A 21,694-nucleotide genomic window follows, 5' to 3' on the forward strand; every position below is an offset into this window, starting at 1 on the left:
AAAAATTCCGAGACATAATGTAAAACGGCATAAAATAAAATTATTTGGCAGATGGTACCACTGACGTAACAAGGACTCTACATTTTGGAGTACCGACCGACGAGCAGAAAAAAGCCTATACAAGAGTGTTGATCGGTTCGATCGAATTATCGTCTTTGATCTTCCCCAATGATTTAACGACAGATCAATTGGACGCTATTGCACGGAGACCGTTGTGGAGTACCGGTTACAATTATATGCATGGGACTGGTCATGGAATCGGTCATTTCTCTTCAGTTCACGAATGTTTGTAATCAATAGTTTTCTGTAAAATAATTACTTCTCAAAAAAGATTAAATATAATTGATGAAAGCCATTCTAATAGAACAATACATATTGCAGCACCTATCCATGTAGCATATTATGGATGCAAAAATTCAGTAACAGGATGTTCTGTTAAATTGAAACCAGGATTCTTCCTATCAAATGAACCGGGATATTATAAAGAAGGCGATTTTGGAATTCGTTTGGAAAATATACTTGAAGTGATTCCGGCTAGCAAATTGGTAGATCTATATATTACCTCTGTGTTATATCCTACATAAACCACACAATGATAACTTTTTCTTATCAATACATTTTATAATTAATAATATAATTATGTGAATTATTAGTTGCTAATTGTTAGTTATGTTTCAGATTCATAATGGGCAAAAATTTCTCAAATTCAGAGATATTACTCTGGTTCCTTATGAACCGAAACTTATTGACATCAATATGTTAACTCCATTGCATGTAGGTCTTAAGCACATTTGTCTAAAACTATACTGAATTTATATATTATAAGAAACATAAAAACGATAAAGAGTAAAGTAAGTGTTGATTATAATATTAACACGTGTTACGCACAGCGACGTTGGTTAAATAACTATAATAAACGTATACGGGAAGAAGTTGGTGCAGAATTGAAAAAAAAATTAAAAATGAAAGCATTTTACTGGATGATGGAGAAGACTATGACCATTCCAAAAACAAGTTTAGATATCCAGGACTTTTTTCCTGATTATTCTCACTCGATGCCGTCTAACCACAAGCAATTCCACATCTTGGTTGTGATTGTTGCAATTTATCATATCATAGCAAGTAAAAGCAATATAATCAAATAATCTATATTTTTACATGATTTCATTAACGATGTTATAAATTATTATGTAAATACTGTATAAATTTTTATTGCAGATTGCATAAGAATGTAATTAATGTAATTAATTTAGAGAATATACATATTACTTTGGACTGATGACCGATGTCATATTCAAGCGGACCATCAACTGGATTGCAATTAAAGTTTAATGAAGCAAGATGAACTTGATGTAAGTAAATTATTTTTATCTCACTTTTGTTTTACATCCTTAATATAACACTATATAACACCTTATATATACTTGTAAGATTCCAAAATAATAAGAATATAAAAATCGAAAGACAGTAACAATTAATAATCTTTTAATTATATTAGAAAAATTTAAATTACATATAATTTGAATTAAACTTTGATTTCTGATGTGTGTTCTTGTTTGATATCAATCATTTTATTTTAACAATACCTTATAATTGTAACTGCATCAACATATTGTCTACATTGCCCCTCTCTTCTCTTCTCTCTCTCTCTCTCTCTCTCTCCCCCCTCCCTCCCCCTCCCCCTCTCTCGCTTTTATTATGTGCATATTGTCTTCATAATAAATAATCTCGATTCCCAGACGACCAAGATTATCCGCCCTAAAAATCACATGTCTGTGCATTAGAATGTCAAATTTAATTGCTGTATAATCCAGTAGATGGTCACAAGAGAACCATTTTCCCGTAATCAAAATTTTACAACACTACTATATTTAGGATGCAGCAGCGACGAAAGTTTAAGATATATAGAATATCGAATCTTCACAGGATCAACTCTGTAGGAGTCGATCCTTCAAACATTCAGTACGTAAGCGGTTTGTAACCACGATGAAGAGTTATAGCTCTCTTCCTTGAACGTGAGGACGACACGAGTTCTCGACTTGTTTCGAGATCTCTGTCATCGATGATCGTTCATCCTTTGCACTTAGTGCGAAGAGGATAGGAAGTAGAGCTTTCTGAGTGCGTTTAAAATTTATTTCAAATTTAAAGCAAGAGTTATTAATACGCTTCGCATCTATTCGTATGCTTAGATAAAATTATTTTCCAGCTCGTTTGTTTAAATTAAAACACAAAATTTTTCTATCAATCATATTATTTATGATTTTATATTTATGATGATATTTATGATGTATCATATATATTGTATGTATTATATAAAAAATAGAAATCATTTATATATGATGAATAAACAAAGTATTTCTTAAGTTTATGATATCCGTATTATAACAATTTAATGTATTGCCTTATATGCACACACAGACATATCCAGATTGTAACAAAAATTTGTAATTACAATTTGTAATTAATAATTTTATATGAACATTTCAATATCGAGATCTATAACACATTAAAAAAATATTTCCAGGAATCAACGATGAGAATGGTTAATACATCAATTTCAGAATGGTTAATACATCAATTTCAAAATCGATCAGGAGTACGTATCGGTACTAATCCAAGACTAATATTCGCTTTTATGTGAGAAATATGGGAAAACGAAGTATGTAGTGACTTTTTAGAGATAAGCCTATTTTTTGTTAAACATTATATACTATATTTCTTCTATGCATATTCAATGCATATTTAATTCAGATTACTCAGATAATCAGATTGCATAAGAATGTAATTAATATAATTAATTTAGAGGACACATTACTTTCTGAATATTTTAACGCGCGCGCGTTGTGGAATTTTTTTTTACTATAAAATATACATTATTTCCAATTTATTTGTTGATATTTAAGCGCTATACACGCACACACATATTACATAATTATATTTAGAAAAAAAAATTATATATGTACAAATAATCTTTAATAAATTATTTTTCTATATATACATATATAATATTCATATTACTTTTCTTTTTCTAGAAGATCCCTCCTCTTTTTTTCCTTCACAGAATCATCAAACATTTCATGGAATGAATCATCTATTAATGTTTGTGAACTTTCTGTCGCAGTTGTATAAAGTTTAAAATGTTTTAATATATCATCTAAAAAGAATGAAATATATAAATTTTAAATATTAATATATGAGTATTAGATTAATTTTAATTTAATTATTAGAAATAAATGCTACATACCTACTATTTTCTTATCTATTTTATATTCAACTGCTATGTTTTCACTGTTATATGTTACAGGATCATGTTTATGTTGCATAATAAATTTTAAAATTTGCTTCAATGAACACTTTCCTGCAGGAATCATTATAGGTTCGAAAAAATCAAATGAATATTCTGGTGTAATTCTGTTCTGAGGTAAAAGCCTTGGTTCTCTTGTTGGCTCAGTTGCTTCCTAAATAATAAATTACAAAACTTTATATTTTTGTAACAAGTTATTTCCGTCTTTCTTAAGGCTCTTGTGTCCTCATGGTCATATTGAATTATGATGTCAGAAATGAAAAATCACACAAATTTTATTCTTGCAAAATATATAAAAGTAAGTAATTCATTTTTTGCTGGAGAACAGACTTTACAACACTTTACCAAGATTTATAAAATTATTTAGTAATTTCCGAATTAAAAAGAGTCTTGGTGTATTTGACTAATCCATATATTATTGAACACATATGAATGCATTTAAAAAAATTATTTATTTCAATATATGTCTCAAGACTAAAACATATGATTTCTCACTTCTGATATTATAATTCAATATGGCTGTAGTCTTAAAAGTAAAAAAAGAACAAATGAGAAATCATTCAACAAAAACTTAGCATATTAAGAATAAATTTAAGGATATAAATTTAAAATAGAGCACATACTTGTGGGTCTGTTGATGTTACAAAAACATCTTTTAAGTGTTGATCCAGTTGCACATTCTTTTGATAATGTTCTTTTATGAAATTTGGATTTACTAAGCACAAAAAGATACGGAGTTACATAACAAACTTAAGAAAGAGTATCAAAGGACATATATTTCTAAATTTAATTTAATTTTCAATTAATAGTCAATCAATAATATGGTAAGAATTAATATTACAAATAATTCAATATTACCTTCTTCCGACAATTTCTTTTGCCTTTCAGTGGATGGATATTGAGGTGCAGGTATAGGTTTCTCTCGAGATACGATTCTTGCCGCACGATTTTCGATATTGAACGTGCGAATAGGTCGTATTAACATAGAATAAACTTTTCCCATTGTTAAAGTAGCTTATCTAAAATAAGATATAAATTATTCAGTATCATACAAAGTATGAGTGCTAATGATGATCAATCGTTAAATAATTAGAAATTATGACATAAAATTACTGTTAATTTTAGCTGTAACGTACAAGCTATATAAAATTTCTCATATATATAACGAGATATATCCATGCAAAAGTTTAAAACGCAACGTACAATTAAAATTATATTTTCAATATTCCATATAGGTTAGAAATCTTATAAATACATCCGAGAATCTCTCGTATGAATCTCGACCACGAGAAAAGATTAAGGAGAGGGGATTATCATTCAGTATTTTCAATGATTCGCCTTCTGCGAAACATTAAGGCCGAACTACACATCGAAAACTGAAGATTGGAGTTGAACCAATCGGAACAAAAGGAATTAAATTTTTTTTACAATCTAATTTGCGTTCAAAAGTTTTACAAAACATAAACATATGTTCATAAACAACAAACATAAACATATGTTCGATCAAAAATGGATCTTGAATCTGACTAATGTATATAAAATATTAGTAATATAAATAATATAAAGTATATCCCATGGCGTTATTTTAAAACACAAGATTCTTTACTCAATTAATCAATCAAATGCTTACTCGAAACATTTTATTGATTAATCTAATAATCCAAATATCTCTAATAGAATTCATAAATTCTAATCACTCTCAAATTTCACTCGAAAACGCTATTAATTGACTATTCAGGATAAAGAAAGGAAAGATTTCTTTGTCTTGATTGATCGACCAAATGCTCCGAAAACCATTTAAAGGTATGATCGGGGAGACGATAGGGATGCTTTGAAGCGTTTGATTGACCAATCAGAACAAAAGGAATAAAGATTTCTTTAACCTGATTGGTCAATCAAACGCTTCAAAGCATCCTCAGCGTCTTTCCGACCGCAGCCAAAAGTGCACGTTTACGAACTCGAAGGTAGCGAAAGAAAGATTGGTCTCGGAACGCAGGTTTAACGGTGAATCGGTGTGTTGCATGCTGGTGTGTGTATGTGTGGCGTGTGTCGCGCGTAATCGTGGTCAGTTTGGAGGTACGTATCAAGACGAAAGCGTACCGTATGCGCCGATATTCTGAGAGATCGTCGCAGTCGCAGTTATTCCTGTCGCAAAATATGCCGCTGCTTTGCACGGCCTAACGACTGGACGATATCTCGGTGACAAGCTGCACGCATCGTAAACGGAACTGGTATGTACCTGAAATTTAACGTTATCTCGTAACCGCCAAAACTGTAGACGGAAACGCCATCTTGTGCATTGATGTTTATATTTTCACGAATTAGACAACAACGTTGTTAACTTTTAATGTTGATTTTATGTATCAGTTTCCACGTCAATTGATGCGTGACGCATCATACTAATGTTAAATTTCTTGCCTTACATCTCGTGCCAAATGTTACGTTATATTGCTAATGACAAATATTTAATTCACTGATGTGTTTAGTTCTTTGAGCTTAGGTAGAATAATATTCATTAAATATTTAATTATAATCGTTTTAAATAACGTCTTTCTTATTTTATATCGAAATTAGAAATGTGATTTTATCTACTCGTTAATTTAATCCAATCTTTGTTGATGCAGCTTAAAGAAGGATAAGAATCATGTTTTACGCACATTTTGTGTTGGCCAAAAAAGGGCCTTTGGCTCGAATATGGTTGGCTGCTCATTGGGACAAGAAAATAACAAAGGCACATGTGTTTGAAACTAACATAGAAAAATCAGTGGATGGTATATTGCAACCAAAGGTAAGTGTTACCTTAGCATATCGCAATATTTGTAAAATATTAATGTATCAAAATTCTTTCTAAAAATTTGTAATAGGTTAAAATGGCTTTGAGAACATCCGGTCATTTATTATTGGGAGTAGTACGAATCTATTCAAGAAAAGCCAAATATTTATTGGCTGATTGCAATGAAGCTTTTGTAAAGATTAAAATGGCCTTTAGGCCTGGAATGGTAGATCTACCTGAGGAACATAGAGAAGCGGCTGTAACAGCTATCACTTTACCAGAAGTATTTCATGATTTTGATACTGCTATGCCTGAACTTAAGTAAGTTAATATTATTATATTTTTTTGTAAACAATGTATGATACAGAGTATTTTAAGATATTCCATTATCTAATTATCTTATAACTTTTATTTTTTTTCAGAGATGTTGATATTGAAGCTCAATTTAGTTTGAATCAGTCTAGAGCAGAGGAAATAACAATGAGGGAAGATTATGGTAGTTTATCTTTGGTTACACACGATCAAGGTTTTGGTGACATGAGTTTTGATGCAGAACCACCAGAATTACTACGACATGGTAGTGGTATAGAACCTTCATTAGATCAGGTACTGTTTATTCTTTGTATAATTATATTTTTCTACATCATCAATTATCATATATATGGTGAGCAAAATTATATGCTTCATGGATGTTTTCAAAAGTAGTTATATATTGTAATCTGATAATACAAATGTTACAAATAATTAAATGACAAAATTTTGTTATCTAACAATTAAAATTATTTAATTAACATTTTTATGTTTTTCTTAAAACTTTCTAAAAATTGATTTCAATTTTATTTGGTAATCAAAGAATATATTAATAAATCTTTATTAAATTTTTAAAACAATGTAATTTTAAAATACTAATTGTTTTAATATAATTTTAGAGTCACATGTTGTTTAGTGATGGCCCAGGAATAGAAACAGCATTGGAACAAAAAGAAAAAGAACCAGTTGCAGGAACATCTGCTACAGCGCAACCTATGGACATAGATACACCTATTAGAGATGATGGTTTTGGTGGTCATCTTGGCCAAGATATCATAGGTATGATAAAAAGTTATCATCCTTGTAACATCAAACCTGACAATAATTTAATTATAACATTTTTCTTTAGCGGGAGGTCTCTTTGAAGGCGGTTTATTTGATGAAGCTCCAATGGGTGAGGTACCTGTACCTGAAGTTAGTTCGATAACCGAGCAACAAGACACAGGTACAGCTCCTGGAACTGCTGCATCTGTGCATGATGAATCTGATGAAGATATGGGCGATCATTTTGGTGGTCCAGGATCTCCAATGGGCGGTATGAGGTATTTATTGTTTTGGCTTGGTATATCTTTCTATATACAATTTTAATATTGTAAAAGTTTGATATTATTGAGAAAATGCGTTCTGCGTAGCACTGACGGCTCCAGACCGGCTACGCCAGTTGCAGCTGGAGAAGAAATTGATGGAAGGATAAGTGTCGCTAGTAGACGCTTTACACCGGCTCCACCAGTTATACCAGAGGAACATGCAGTTGATAATGTAGAAGAACCACCACCTTTACAAGATCAAACCACATTGTTACACGACGATGAAGAAAGCTTTGCGTTACCTCCGATCGATGCATCTATTCTAAAAGGTAAATTATTTTTATGTTAACCCTTTAACTAGGGGTATGTATTCATACTTATCTATTGACGACAGCTGTAGTTAAAGGGTTAATATTGATATATATTTAATAATCAACGAAAAAACATTTATTTCCTTAAAGGTTTCACAAAAACTAAGCGCAAGCGTAAACTCATTGTTGATGAAGTGAAAAATATTTCTGGCGAAGAGATGAAAGCACAGCTATCTGATACTAGTGATATTATTACGACATTGGATTTGGCACCACCTACAAAAAGATTGATGCATTGGAAGGAAACAGGTGGTGTAGAAAAGCTCTTTGCTTTACCAGGAAGTTCTATTCCAGCTCGTGTTCTATTTAAGGTAATGCGATTTTACATCATATAATTGTTTGAATATTCCATAATAACATTTCACTTGTTAATATTATTAAAATTTTCTAATGTTCTATTAAAACAGAATTATCAAAGACACCTAACCAGCAAGTCTTATGATCATGAAGACTTTGGACGACTTGGAGCTGAGGAAGATAATATGTCTCTGGAACAAATGAGAGATGCTCCAGAAGTAGAACCATCTTCTTATGAACAAAGTATTCTCAATAAACGTACAGGACGAAAACGAAAAGCGCCGCAGGATGATGAAGTTAGTAGTTACATATATATATAAACATTTTTAATGAAAAATAGAATAAATCCCTGGCAAAGAATTTTTACAAAACATAGTTAATATTAATATAATTTAATATTATGTTTATATAGATAAAACAACCTCCTCAACCACCTCAACCAACGCCAGCGGATATCAGTCAATCATCGACGAGTGCTGTTGAGGCAGTAGAAATTCCGAGCATAATCACGCAACATAATCTTCCTGCAGAATCATCTATATCGTCTGAAGTACCTTTACCGGCAGAACCATCAGTTTCTGACATAAGTAGCATTGTGCCTTCTAGGGAACCATCGGTGGTAGCACCACCAACTACTGAAACACCGCTACTCAGTTCAGAAATATCACAAATCGCACCAGCTGAAGTCAGCTCAGTACTCGATACACATGAAGAAGCGCAAGTACCTCCACAAAAGGAAGCTGTTCCCGCCATACAAACATCCGATATGCCACAAATGGAAAATATGGGTTATGATCAAGTAAGTTGAAACACTCGTCATGTGACTGAAATATGTTAAAAATATTATGCAACTTAAGAGCATTAAATATGCAGTTTTCTTTTGATCGTTGCCTTGTATTGCATTACATTTTCAAACAATGTTCTATATAATTATTCTTCTCGCTATTAGTATTAACATTAAAACATAAAAAGTCTTATTTATATTGTATAATAGGCACAACCGCAAGTTTCGTACATGGGCTATGATGAACATCATCCACCAGCACATACGCCTGGTGCGATTTCAGAAAGAGGGCCCGCTACACCATGGAATCATGAAGATTACGAATTTCCACCATCTGTGGGACCTGTAATTTTTTTTATATTGCAAATATTATTTTTAGATTATAAGTTATACTATTACAGTATTACAGAAAAATATTTATGGAAAAATGCTAATTATTTACGATATGCTATATTTTTCAGCAAGAGGAACAACAAATGGATGAAACTTATGAACAGTTTGAAGAGCGCGTTCTTAACAAAAGAGCAGCGCATATGTATCATGTTATTAAGAGCAAACTAGATACCAAAGATAAATTAACACTATCGGATATGGCATTCAAGAATAACCGCAAACAGGTTGGTGTTTTAATAAAATGATTCAATATCTTTATTTCTTTATAAGAATTTTTTATATTGATAAAATAATAATTCTATTTTTTATAGGTTGCACAGAAGTTTTATACACTATTAGTTCTGAAAAAGTTCCAAGTATTAGAACTCAATCAAGAATATTCATATGCTGAGATTATAGTCACAAAAGGACCAAAATTCGAAAATCCCGCGTTGTAAAGGTATTTGCCCTTATTTATATGAATATCAGCAGGGAAAAAAATGTTGATATCTTTGTCGCCCAGAAAATATCAAAATTCACATTTTTCATAAATAAATCTTAAAGTATTGAAAGAATTTATTATGTTTTAAAGAACAGAATAATTTGTAAAAAATAAGAAAATATTCCATTTTTTTTTCTAGATCCCCTATCTTACAAAATTGCAATTGAGTGCCCATTGCTACACGATTGTATTAATAACATTGCATTATTTCTTTACATCACAATTTACTTTTTCTTTTTTTATTTAAATGGACTCTTCTTGTTAATCTTGCTAAATTTTTGTTTTTTCAAAAATCATGTTTTTCATCACTCACCAATCTAAACAGGGTTAAATAAAATTAATAAATAGTTAAATAATATTTTACAACATATATACATATTTACTATTATTAGTGACTGAAGTCTACAAGAAGGTCCAATACCATAGACATGCTATTGGCACAGTTTACTAAATTTTGATATAATTATTAATTTTGAAAAATTTAATAAAGTAGGATATAATAAGATATTAATGCAGTGAAATATTTCTAGTTTGTTAATTTACAAGTTCCAAGAATATTAATTCTCAAGAGAAATTATTTATAGTGCTTATATATACACTTATTTGTAATGTAAACAGTTATTAATGGAAGACTTGATTTAACTATTTGTGAATAATAATTTTACGTATTATTTTTATTTTATATATTAGTCTTGTATTTATAGTAAAACACATATTTTCTATTTTTGTCTTTGAAAAAAATATTTAAATATATAAAAAAGTAGATATATAAAAAACATGAAATTTATATTTTTCTTTTCATAATATCTCACTTTTAAGTCACATGTGAATTTCGTGAAAAGCACTTTATTGTAAAATATTTTGCAACATCTACTTGCAGAATAAAAGGATTATTAAATAGATAAATCACATGATTTAATTGTGATATTAACTATTTTCTAAAAGTACTGAGTACTACAGTATCAAAGAAAATTAATGATTGTTTAATGATTTATTGTTGCACTTATATATCTATTTTATGAAAAATGTTACAAAAAACAAGCAACATATTTTAGCAAGTCAATTGTTTGTCATCAAAATTTTGCAATAAAGTCGCGAGTTTGCATTTTAAATAAACATATAAAATGCATTGTTAAAATATAATCATAAAAAATAATTTAATAATGTCATTAAGTTTAACAAAAAAATCAGTTAACTGCCATGTGTGTGTGATGTAGCAAATATATTATAGATAACATCTAACTCTGCTCATCAAAAAATTTATTAAAAAAATAAATATTTATATAATATTGTTTATTAATGAAATTGAACTTTATAAACATACATATCATATAATACTTAAAACTGTTATTCCATTATTTTCCATTAATGAACTGTTATACTATATATATTACATATAAATATATATATAATAATTTATATTAAGTTCTACTAAAATATTCTTTTATATAATTATTTCTATTTTTTACATGATGTACTACAAGTGACATCTTTAAGCCTAAAATAGGCTTATATTAATATTTTATTACACAATATTTACATTCTTTTTTATTATTGCATATGGTCATATTATTTCATTGTAATAAATAAGCATCTTTGGATGACACATTAATATAATTAGCATAGAAGTAAAATATATTATTGATGTATTATAAATATATCACGATTATGAACTACAATTCTGTAAAAGTTTATTTATATAAATTAAAAGAAAGAAAATATTAATAACTTTTAATTTTTAATAGAAATTCAATAACCACAAAATTAAAGGTTTATTTAAATATCTTTATTCTATGTTAATGTAATCAATAAGTACAGCATCATAGTGTGAAAAAGCTTCATTTTTAATTTTTAAATAGCAGCTTATGCACATACAAAAATTGATATATGTGCAATGTACGTATATGAATGATAAATCGTAGATATTAGATTAGTAATTAACACGTTTACTATCGCCGTGAGGTCAAAAACCGTTACAGTTTATTTTATCTCCAGACTATCGCTACGGCATATTTCTATCACGCATGTGACATCATAAGAATCAGTGCGTCATACACGATAACGTCGTTGCACGTTAAATTACAATCTATATTTTTTTATTATATTGTGATATTCATATATGCAGTGAAGATTTATAATTTTTTGTTTTTTATTTTTGTATAAACGCATTTTTAATGTAACAGATAAATGCACTTTAATATTAATCTTCCAATTCGCCGGCTTCCATAGCATCTTGATAAGATTTCGTATTCGACCGTTCGGAATCTAGTTTAATCATATCATCGATTCGAAGAATGGTTATAGCTGCTTCAGTGGCGAATTTCAAAGATTTTATTTTTGAAATGGCTGGTTCTAACACTCCTGCTTTTTTGTTATCTCTTATACTTCCTACGAGTAAATCAAGACCCACCCTGCAAGAACACATGTGTAAATAATTTATTTTAATTAGCAATTACAAAAATTAGAAAAATCATAAAGTTGTTACCATTTCAGATCGACAAGATCCGGTTTTGTTATACTGGAATTATGGTAGGCTCGAAGTTTGGCAACAAGATCAGTCGCATCTTGTGCTGCGTTTACGGCTAATGTTTTTGGAATAATTAATAAAGATCGTGCAAATTCCGCTATAGCCAATTGTTCTCGAGAACTCTGTAATTGCAAAGGATTGTAAATATTTTAATGCAAGAACAAGATAAAAACTGATAAAAAATATGTAGATAATCCAATAATACCAATGATGTTGCAAAGTTTTCTAGATATATGGACAGTGCAGCCTCCACACAACCTCCTCCCGCGACGACGCTTTTGCTTTCCAAAACTCTCTTAACTACACATAATGCATCGTGTATGGAGCGTTCCATTTCGTCACAGTAATAATCATTTGGTCCGCGTAAAATAATAGAACTCGCTGTACGTGCCTTGGGACTAAAATTTGAAAGAAAAGATTAATAATCGTGTATATATGTATATATATAACGGAAACTGTGTGCTTGATACTAGAATGCCTTGAATAGAATTAGATTTATTTATTAATATGTTTTAATTATAGAGTTACAAGACATACCCTTTGATAAGAATAAGCTCGTCATCGCATATCATTTCTTGCACTACTTCAGCAGCCTCTCCTAAGAAACTAGCATCAAAACTCTCCTCTCCTTCCATATTTGTCAACGAAGTCAGAAAATGCGCGCCTGTAGCTTTAGCAATTCTTTTCAAATCAGCTTTCTTACATCTACGCACTGCCATAGCCTTAGCTTCCACAAAATACTAAAAAAAAAAAAATAGATAAATATTGTGCTAAAATTAGAAAAATCATTTTCATTGTGCGACTACCTTTAAGCACAGATCATCAATTCCACCAGACAAAAGAACGACATTAGTTCCAACAGCAAGAATCTTTTGAATACGTTCCTTGGTAATATCAGCTTCACGTTGACGAACGGCTTCGAGTTTCTCGGGATCTGTAATAAGTACTTCGACACCCAACTTCATTTTTGCCTTCTGCAACGAGAAGTCTAAGCATGCAATTTTTGCGTTCGTTATCTTCTTCGGCATCGCTTGAGAAGCAACAGTGCAATTTAAAGCATATCCTTGAACTAAAACCGATTCCCGAACACTTTTTCCATGAGCCTTCAGGACATTGACAGCTTTAACAGGATATAAAGAGCCTCCCTTGCCATCGCTGATCTTTATCGCATTAACGGCGTCGACCACCATGTTACCGAAGAAATTGGCATCACTAATTATAACCATAGTCATAGAAAATACTTTAAACAATTATCGCTTATTGTTTATTAAATATTAAAAACAAATTGTGCAAAAAAAAGATTTTGAGTAATGTAAAAAGGATACGCTCCAATAATTTTGCTGGACATAGATGTTTTTGCAATATTAATTAAACAATCCTTTCCAAGTTCATCCACACTAACAGTTAAATGTTCCTGAATGTATTTACATGCTTCTCTGAAATTAATTTCATACAAAAATGTTATTAATTAAAATTTTCTTTTACTTTTTGACTAATAAATAACTAAAACATGATACATTTTCCTTGTCAAGTTTTTCAAGTTATTCAATTTACTTAAGAAATTGATTCGATATTGAAAAGAAAATAATTTTAATCAATAAAATAAATTATTAAATTCTTACTTGCATGCAAGTCTGTAACCACTAATAACAGAGGTTGGGTGAATCTTTTGCTTTACAAGCTCATCTGCATTTTTTAAAAGCTCAGCTGCTATTATTACCTAATTAATAAAAAATATAATTACTGCATTAAAATAGTTTAATTTTAAATTTTAGTTTTTGGAAATATATAAATATATTACTTACAACTGTAGTAGTACCATCTCCAACCTCTTCATCTTGTAATTGAGCCAATTCAACCAATACTCGTGCAGCTGGATGTTCAACTTCTAATAAGCGTAAGATAGTCGCACCATCGTTAGTGACAGTGACATCCTGCAAATATTATATAATTATAGCTTAAATTATGACACGTGTAATATTTTTGTTGGACATATTTGTTTTATGCATTATAAAAATACGAAAAAATAGTACATACGCCAATATCATCAACCAGCATTTTATCCAAACCAATTGGACCTAATGAACTTTTAACTATATTAGCAACAGCAGAGGCAGCCATAACTGAAATAAATAATATATTTATTTTATGTACTTTAATATTATTGTATATAATTATAATTAATATATTACTGTATATAAATTAATAATATATGAGTGCATATCAAAAATTATATATTAAAATATGTCTATATAATTACAGTTTAAAAATTATATATATATATTATATCTACCACATGCTCTTTAAATAAGATTAATTATTATCTAAGTACATGTATGCAAGGTATATATTTTATTATAATTTCTATCTTGAATCCTAAATTGATTTGTACTCTTAAAAGAATGGCATTTTTAAATCAACTGTTACATATGTAATCAAATATAGTTTAACAAATGTGAAATTTTAATTGAAAATCATTATAAATATATATATGTATATATAATATTAAAAATTTATCTTATATTTTGCATTAAATAATCATTTATCCCCCAGTTTGTCGAGCATTCTATGTACAATTTTGTCATATATAAAACATAATAGTGATTAATATGTCGTTTGTAACATTTGCGACTCCAATTCTACATGAATTAAAAAATTTTTCATTTTTTTTAAAACAACAATCGTCAAAACGACGCATGAAATTCATTTTGAAGTTCCAAGACATCTAACCAAACTCTGTGGATTTTCAGCATCTTTACCATTTTGTGTTCGCACCGGCGCTCCCGATTGTCGGATGCCTCCAACGGCTAAAGGACTCGCTACCGTCGACATTGTAAAGAGATCGCCGATTAAATTCGCGTTGCTTGTAATAAGGGACGAGAGAAAAAGACCGAGAAGAAGCCGCGTGCAACAGCGTACAACGACGAATAATAATAATAGTAATAAAATGGGAGCCTCCTTTTTTATTTCCTTTTACGGTCAAGTATGGCGACGACTGTCATTGGTCATGCTGTTTTGTTTCCAAATGCGATTGGCAATGAATTGGACCAAAAGAATAGCGCACATCGATGTCACAAATATAAATCGAAAATTTAGAATTATGAATATATCTCGGTTCAATAATTTAATTGCAAATGACAGGTTCCAACTACAATTTAAATCCCATTTGTCTAAATAAAAATTAACAGACTCGTGTGTGAAATTTTATGTTAATTTTATATTAAATTCAATTTAAAATGCCTACAAAATTATTAAAGATAATTTATTTTTCTTTTTAATTAAAACATATCCTTTATATTTTTTACTTCGCTTGAATTTGAGCTTTTTATTTTACATTGAGAATTGATATTTCTATAAATCTCACAAAGTTTATATTCACATATAACAAAAGTATGCAATTATCAAATTTCAAGTATGCATTTATCAAGTATCAAATTTGTGCAAATATCCATCTATTCACAATAAAATACTTTGACATAAATGATTTTTTTATATAAACGTAGCATGAAAAATAAATTCTATGATTATATCAACTTAAATTCATTTTATATATTTATATACTATTTTATAAGAACATTTTTCCATAAGATTGAATAAAATGTAAGTAACACATTTGTAGTTATATAAGAATATTATTTTTAGTTGAGATATAGAGGTGTTTTTATACATATATACAATTAATTTATTATTATTGATAAAGAGGTTGCATAGAAAAAGGAGTTAAACAATATATCAATTATTTCATTTTTCTTTGTTTGAGCAGATGATTTTTTAGAGCTATCTGTTTTTCTCTAAAGGATCGTTTTACTTTTCCTTTTAATTTCTGTTTCAGCATTGAGAATGCTTTTCCTTTCCTCTTCTCGCGATTCGTTCTACTGCACATTGCATTTTGTCGCCGATCTTTAAAACCAAATTTATCTCTTTGTTCTTGCCCCTTCTACAAGTTTAATAATATTTAAATTAGTTAATATTATTCTCTCTATTATGTATAAATATTAAAATATATTTTATACATACTTTTACAGATTCCTGTCGAGTAGCCTTGTCATGTTTGCGTTTTTTATATATATTTTCTATGTCGCTCAATTTTACCAATTCTCCATTTTGATTCGTCTCAATTTGATCGTGCGTTCTTTTAACGCCACTTCTAGCGAATGTTACTTGTTGCTTTGCTAATGCGATATCAATTTTTCTAAAATCTTTATCCGTGAGCAATCGTTCAATGGAAATTAGAGATGCTTTTGTTTTTTTCTCAGTTGTTAAATCCACATTTTGTTCTGACTTATGCTTTTCCTTCATTTCTAATTTCTGTGCCTTCTTTTGTTGCTTTGTTAAGATGTTTTTCTTTTGTAAGGCTTCATTTATTTTTCGTTTTCTGCTATTTGCTTCACAAATAATCTCTGTACTATTGTTCTTGCCACAAGATAAATTCTTATCGTCATTTTCATTAATGGAAGATTTCGCCGTTTCTATATCCTTTGCTGTCGATTCATCATCGCTGATTTCTTCTTCACTACTTTGGCTTACATCAATCCATTCATCATCATCATCATCATCATCATCATCATCATCACCATCATCATCATCTTCCTACAAATATATAGATTTTTATAGTATTAATATAGTAATAATAATGTTATATAATATATTAAAAAATATAATTTTTATTCTTACTTCTGTACTATCAGTATCTTCATTACTCTCGGTATGTTGATTATAAAGAATTTCTGCTCCTGATATGAACTCATTTGCTTGAATTTCACCATATTTTGAAGGCTTTATCATAATGTTGGCTTCTGTAAGACGACCTCTGTCTTTTTTACGTAATAAATGAGGCATTAGACGTCTGAATGTTCCAATTAGAGAACGCGCTGCCATCATAACAGAACGCTCCTTATACTGTTTATATCGTATTAAATCTTCAAGTAGAACCTCATTCATGGCCAATGGACATCGTGTACATACCTCGCGTACGGTATTTAAACTGTGGATATATATTTTATATAAATAGAACAGACATATATAGATACAATAAAAATGTATTTATAATGAATAATTAAAAAAGATATTTATATACCCTATAGCCATCACGTCTGCGGAATTTCTTTCTGTTATAAAATTATTTACTAAAGTTTCTAAGACCGGTTCTAACACATCAGGTGGTATCAATTCATGGGAAGCTTGTGCTATAAATTGCAAGAGTTTGGTAACCTCTGAAAAAAGCAGATATGTTATCTGAGAAAATTACATGAATGTTTTTTTCATGATTTGGAACAAAGAAAAATACTAATAAAGTAATATAACAATTAAGTCAATTTATATAACAATTTAATCAATTACTGAATCAATTTATATAATAATTTAATCAATTAATCAAACAATATTCAAATAATATGACTTAATGATAATTACATTATTAATCTTACCTCGTTGATGAGGTTGAAGAAATCTTTGTATATATGGATAAAAATTCAGGAGAAATAAATTATGCAAGCCAATGAGTCTAGAGATAACATCTAAAATCATTAGCTTAACTTCAAATCTATCATTTTTCTTTTCTAACTGCTTGAACAGCTTTTCAGCAAAATCCTGAGGATCGTGAATTAAATGTAACGCTGAAAAATTATATTGTGGGGCCTTAGATTTCTTCTTTTTTGCTTTCTGAAATACACATTAAAGCTGAAAGTTATAGTATGTATTTTCGATAAATATTATGATAAATTGCATAAAAAAAATTAAATACAAATACTATAAATAATTTACTTATATAAAATATTTACCACAAATAATTGTTTAGCTTTCTGTAATTGCTTCTGTCGTTTTTTTGTTTTTTTATTTACTTTATTAGCCATCATAATTTCCTTCATATTTGGTTCATCATCTGAATCACTATCATCACTACCTTTGTCTTCTGGATCAGTTCCCAAAAAGAATTTCAAACTAGCAACTGCAACTTTTGTTATTTTAGAAAAGCAACCTGTTGCTATAACATTAACAGTCTTAACATCATTCCAAACATTTTTGTTATATAATTCTATCATAATATCTACAGACATCTTCACAGCTTTGGCATTAGAATCTTTTAACATGGAAAACATAAAGTTTTGTAACGCTGTATTAACTTTAGTATTTTTATGTTTTGTATTGACATTTTTAATATCTGTGATTATATGCACTTTGAGAAATTGTCTTAAAATTTTATCTTGACATTTTAAAAGTTCAAAAAATAAACTGAGAAGTGCAGTGGGTTCTAAAAGTGATTTGTTGCGTAGCTGGATCAATGCTTTACAGAATGTCTGTAAAAAATATAATTAAGTATACTAAACAGTTACACACGAACCATTGTATTTATATAATGTAATTATAATACATATAACATACTTACCATACGCATTTCATTGTCTAATATAGTATTATGAGTTTGTAATATATCAACAATTTCTTGAGGATATGTTTTTAAATCATCTGGATAACAATGGGCTACCTGCAATAACATGAAAAAAGATACGACATAACAAGCGTGTTTAGCATATGTGTATTTTATTGAGCAATTTCTTAAAATTATAAAAAATGATATGTAATTAATATATATAAATTATTATATCACAATATTATCTTCAATATATTTATGTATACAATCGATAATTATCATTGTTTAATTAATATATTATATTGAAAAAAAAAAAAAAGAATTTCGTTAATGAATATGGTTTCAAAATTCTCTTCTCTTTTTTTAAAAAGAAAAAATTAAATTATCTGAACAATTTACACAAAACTATATTCTTCATACTAAATTTATTTCATGCATTACAAAATTATTATGTGTACTTGATACATGAAAATTAAATCTTAGTTTAGATATAAAAATATGCAATTTTACATCACTAAAGTCTTCTATAATAAAAATTTAATAAGAGCATTAGGTAAAGCTATGAAAATAAACAAACGTACAAAAAACTATAACTAAACATGAATCATGTATGTCAAGTGCATTTAATTTATGCATTCACACTTAAATAATTTTTCATATCAAGACCAACCGTTTTAGCTACAACTGTAACAAAATCGTGGCTTGCACAGCATTTAAATTTTGGTTCGTCCAACTGAAAAACATTCTCTCCAACTGCAGACAATAAACCAAGTTGGCACATGGTAGATATTTGAGCGAGCAAATTAGCATTGATGTCTACTTTTTCCTCAAGAATAGCACAAAAGATCGCAAGCATCCTCGAGATAGTAAAAGCCGAAGATTTCTTTTGCGAATCTATTTCTCCCGATTTCTTAAATGACCGTACTTTTTTCTTTTTCTTACTACGTTGTTTCATAAAAATATCTTTATCATATTTTGCAGGAATGTACGAAGCTAAATATGATGCAATTAGCATATACTTTGCATAAAATGGCAATTCGAAACTCAAAGCTAATTTTGTCGTCGACTCAAGTTCTCGAGATATTTGATGATCAGGTTGTAAAAAATCGTTCGTGGAAACTCTAAGATAAATTATTTCTAAATTAGATTTCAAAATAGGGGAAATATTACGCCACAGTGCAGCAACATTATTTGGTTCAATACGCTTACTTTCTATAGGTTCTACATATTTGGCAAAATTTATCTTGGCCATGTGTCGAAGTTCATTCAGATCTCTACAAAATCGAAAGAATACGGAAAGAAAGAGATTCAAATAATTCTTATAAAAGTCTGCGTCGTATTTCGCTAACTTGTCTAATAATAACAATTGTACTAATTCGTCCTTTGTGTATTGTGGAACATATATCTTTATGGGCTTCAACATACCTATCTTAGTATTAAAATTATCCCATGTTATGTCGCTTATAAAAATTGTACATATATTAACGCACGACAGTTCTCTAAGTCTTAAGACCGCTGGTAGAAAAGTTACATCAAAATTTCTTATTCTATGACATTTGTCAAATACTAATACAATTGGACGTGTATCTTTGTGAAAAATTTTTTTAAGCACGAGTATAAAATCCATAATATTGTCGCAGCTGTATTTCAGTAACATATCAGTACTTGATTCTTTTGCAAATGCAGTTAAATCGCTTAATATATAGTTATATATATGTTTACTGCCTAAATGCTCCATACAATTAATATAGCTAACATTATACTTTAAATAATCAAGCAAACTTTGTACAATCAATGATTTTCCAGTAGCCATATGACCATATATAAATATACTTTCTGGCATTGGCTCATTTGCTGCACCAATTAAAGAATACAATTCAGCTATGATTTTTTCTCGGCATATAATGCTATTTTTTATCGTTTTTAAATATTTTTCCATCTTTATATTAGACTTTAAAATTATGTGAAAGATAATATCAAAACACAATCAATTTTTATCACCTATTGACTGTATCTCACACTTGTCTAACAGAAACAAGCACAAGGTTTGATGAAATTATGCTCTTGTGAGTATAATAATATTTAATTAAAAAATGATATATATTTTTATCTCCTTCAGAATTTAATTATGTGTGCTAACCTGAGCCAAGAAGGTTACCAATTCATCAAGACTTTTGTTAAACTGTGTAGGTTCCAAACGAAAGACTTCTAAAGTAGATTTGTAATGCAGATATTGTTGAAGAAACTGTGAACAAACATATTAATTCTTTTTGATTAATTAATTAATTAATTTTTAAATATATATATATATGTGAAAAATACAAAAAGATATAAATTATATAAGGATAATATGCAACTATACAAAATTATTTTACAATTGTATTTTACAATTGCAATATGCTACAGAAAGGGCTAGAATCAAATACAATAATATGATAATCTAATTCATAAAAAAAAATATAATTGAAGACTGACCTCTTCTTTGTAAGACTCTGGATCACGTTTAATAAGATTCTGCAGTTGTGGAAGATTATCCGGCAATTGATTGTTATGTCTAACCATCTTTAGCACCTATGAATAAACAATTAATTGTTATAACAGCATAATATGCAATAAGATAATAAAAATATGCAATAAGATAATAAAAAATGATGATGGAAACAAATACATATAATTGATATGTATGTACTTACATAATTTTATGCGATTTTAAGATCAATAGCTTTCTATATAAACCGTTTTTAAGAATCGATACTATTTTTATTGAAACGTTTTACGAGATTCATCAAACAACGTCCCTTAGACCACGTGCAAGATACACGATATACATAGACAGAAAGAATCCTAAGACGGGGCGGTCAGGCCACCGTTTTCTTGTAACGATGCTTTCCATTTAGCGACACAAGTCAACACAAGCGTTATTCGGTCCCGATCTACAATAGGTAATTTAAGCCCTAAGCCTTAAGAAATTGACCAATCACAATCGAGTATTCTCTTCATACTTGACTGTGATTGGTCAATCTCTTAGGCCCAGTTCCACAACTTATTCTAACCGAA

The 21,694-nt window shown here is 29.2% G+C and overlaps 6 protein-coding genes and 1 non-coding gene across 18 annotated transcripts in view; 3 read left to right on the forward strand and 4 right to left on the reverse strand.

Moving 5' to 3' along the window:
* The window catches only part of LOC145972514 (xaa-Pro aminopeptidase 1), a 36,897-nt gene extending 33,919 nt beyond the window's left edge, over window positions 1–2,978 (forward strand). For 3 of the 9 annotated variants that reach the window (XM_083101230.1, XM_083101234.1, XM_083101235.1), the window contains exons 9-13: window positions 52–285; window positions 382–545; window positions 679–774; window positions 891–1,122; window positions 1,254–2,514. In XM_083101230.1, coding sequence (XP_082957356.1) covers window positions 52–285; window positions 382–545; window positions 679–774; window positions 891–1,122; window positions 1,254–1,279 — 752 coding nt within the window. In that variant the 3' untranslated portion in view covers window positions 1,280–2,514. The other 6 variants (XR_014439188.1, XR_014439191.1, XR_014439190.1 and 3 more) reach the window with 6 other exon arrangements.
* Window positions 1,910–2,124, forward strand: LOC145972591 (small nucleolar RNA U3). The gene has a single exon (XR_014439227.1). It is a non-coding gene; the product is annotated as a small nucleolar RNA U3 (small nucleolar RNA).
* LOC145972532 (NADH dehydrogenase [ubiquinone] 1 alpha subcomplex assembly factor 4) lies at window positions 2,870–4,660 on the reverse strand. 3 transcript variants are annotated; one of them, XM_083101253.1, is made up of 5 exons: window positions 4,508–4,660; window positions 4,163–4,323; window positions 3,928–4,019; window positions 3,245–3,458; window positions 2,870–3,154 (listed from the first exon to the last, which is right to left on the reverse strand). In XM_083101253.1, the coding sequence occupies exons 2-5, from the start codon at window positions 4,305–4,307 to the stop codon at window positions 3,015–3,017; spliced, it is 591 nt and encodes a 196-aa protein (XP_082957379.1). In that variant the 5' UTR covers window positions 4,308–4,323; window positions 4,508–4,660; the 3' UTR covers window positions 2,870–3,014. The 3 variants fall into 3 exon arrangements, with proteins under 3 accessions (XP_082957379.1, XP_082957378.1, XP_082957381.1); XM_083101252.1 differs by having other exon boundaries at window positions 4,441–4,598; XM_083101255.1 differs by having other exon boundaries at window positions 4,418–4,585.
* Window positions 4,661–5,321: 661 nt separating this feature from the next.
* On the forward strand, window positions 5,322–12,489 carry Vtd (RAD21 cohesin complex component verthandi). Of its 2 annotated transcripts, XM_083101267.1 has the most exons (14): window positions 5,322–5,535; window positions 5,929–6,092; window positions 6,169–6,398; window positions 6,500–6,683; window positions 7,007–7,166; window positions 7,237–7,429; window positions 7,520–7,743; window positions 7,876–8,096; window positions 8,193–8,378; window positions 8,495–8,881; window positions 9,077–9,211; window positions 9,328–9,483; window positions 9,571–9,698; window positions 9,880–12,489. In XM_083101267.1, the coding sequence occupies exons 2-13, from the start codon at window positions 5,949–5,951 to the stop codon at window positions 9,694–9,696; spliced, it is 2,346 nt and encodes a 781-aa protein (XP_082957393.1). In that variant the 5' UTR covers window positions 5,322–5,535; window positions 5,929–5,948; the 3' UTR covers window positions 9,697–9,698; window positions 9,880–12,489. The 2 variants fall into 2 exon arrangements, with proteins under 2 accessions (XP_082957393.1, XP_082957394.1); XM_083101268.1 differs by lacking the exons at window positions 5,322–5,535; window positions 9,880–12,489 and adding an exon at window positions 5,668–5,804 and having other exon boundaries at window positions 9,571–9,873.
* On the reverse strand, window positions 11,505–15,253 carry Cct1 (chaperonin containing TCP1 subunit 1). The gene is made up of 10 exons (XM_083101269.1): window positions 15,027–15,253; window positions 14,305–14,390; window positions 14,073–14,201; window positions 13,890–13,987; window positions 13,593–13,703; window positions 13,074–13,479; window positions 12,805–13,007; window positions 12,473–12,665; window positions 12,226–12,389; window positions 11,505–12,151 (listed from the first exon to the last, which is right to left on the reverse strand). The coding sequence occupies exons 1-10, from the start codon at window positions 15,097–15,099 to the stop codon at window positions 11,941–11,943; spliced, it is 1,674 nt and encodes a 557-aa protein (XP_082957395.1). The 5' UTR covers window positions 15,100–15,253; the 3' UTR covers window positions 11,505–11,940.
* A 633-nt stretch (window positions 15,254–15,886) lies between these two features.
* Window positions 15,887–21,485, reverse strand: Mys45a (SDA1 domain containing protein Mys45A). Its single transcript, XM_083099864.1, has 10 exons — window positions 21,331–21,485; window positions 21,113–21,208; window positions 20,778–20,882; window positions 18,653–18,751; window positions 18,048–18,563; window positions 17,694–17,928; window positions 17,345–17,480; window positions 16,942–17,251; window positions 16,285–16,857; window positions 15,887–16,204 (listed from the first exon to the last, which is right to left on the reverse strand). Exons 2-10 carry the CDS (start codon window positions 21,197–21,199, stop codon window positions 16,004–16,006), a joined length of 2,262 nt encoding a protein of 753 aa, XP_082955990.1. The 5' UTR covers window positions 21,200–21,208; window positions 21,331–21,485; the 3' UTR covers window positions 15,887–16,003.
* On the reverse strand, window positions 19,091–20,778 carry Orc5 (origin recognition complex subunit 5). The gene has a single exon (XM_083099865.1). It carries the CDS (start codon window positions 20,574–20,576, stop codon window positions 19,266–19,268), a length of 1,311 nt encoding a protein of 436 aa, XP_082955991.1. The 5' UTR covers window positions 20,577–20,778; the 3' UTR covers window positions 19,091–19,265.
* Window positions 21,486–21,694: the final 209 nt, after the last annotated feature.

Source organism: Camponotus vicinus, unplaced genomic scaffold, assembly GCF_025532165.1.
Source record: "Camponotus vicinus isolate PSW18456_S1 unplaced genomic scaffold, iyCamVici1.0 SCAF_5, whole genome shotgun sequence".
Taxonomy (NCBI): Eukaryota; Metazoa; Arthropoda; class Insecta; order Hymenoptera; family Formicidae; genus Camponotus; species Camponotus vicinus.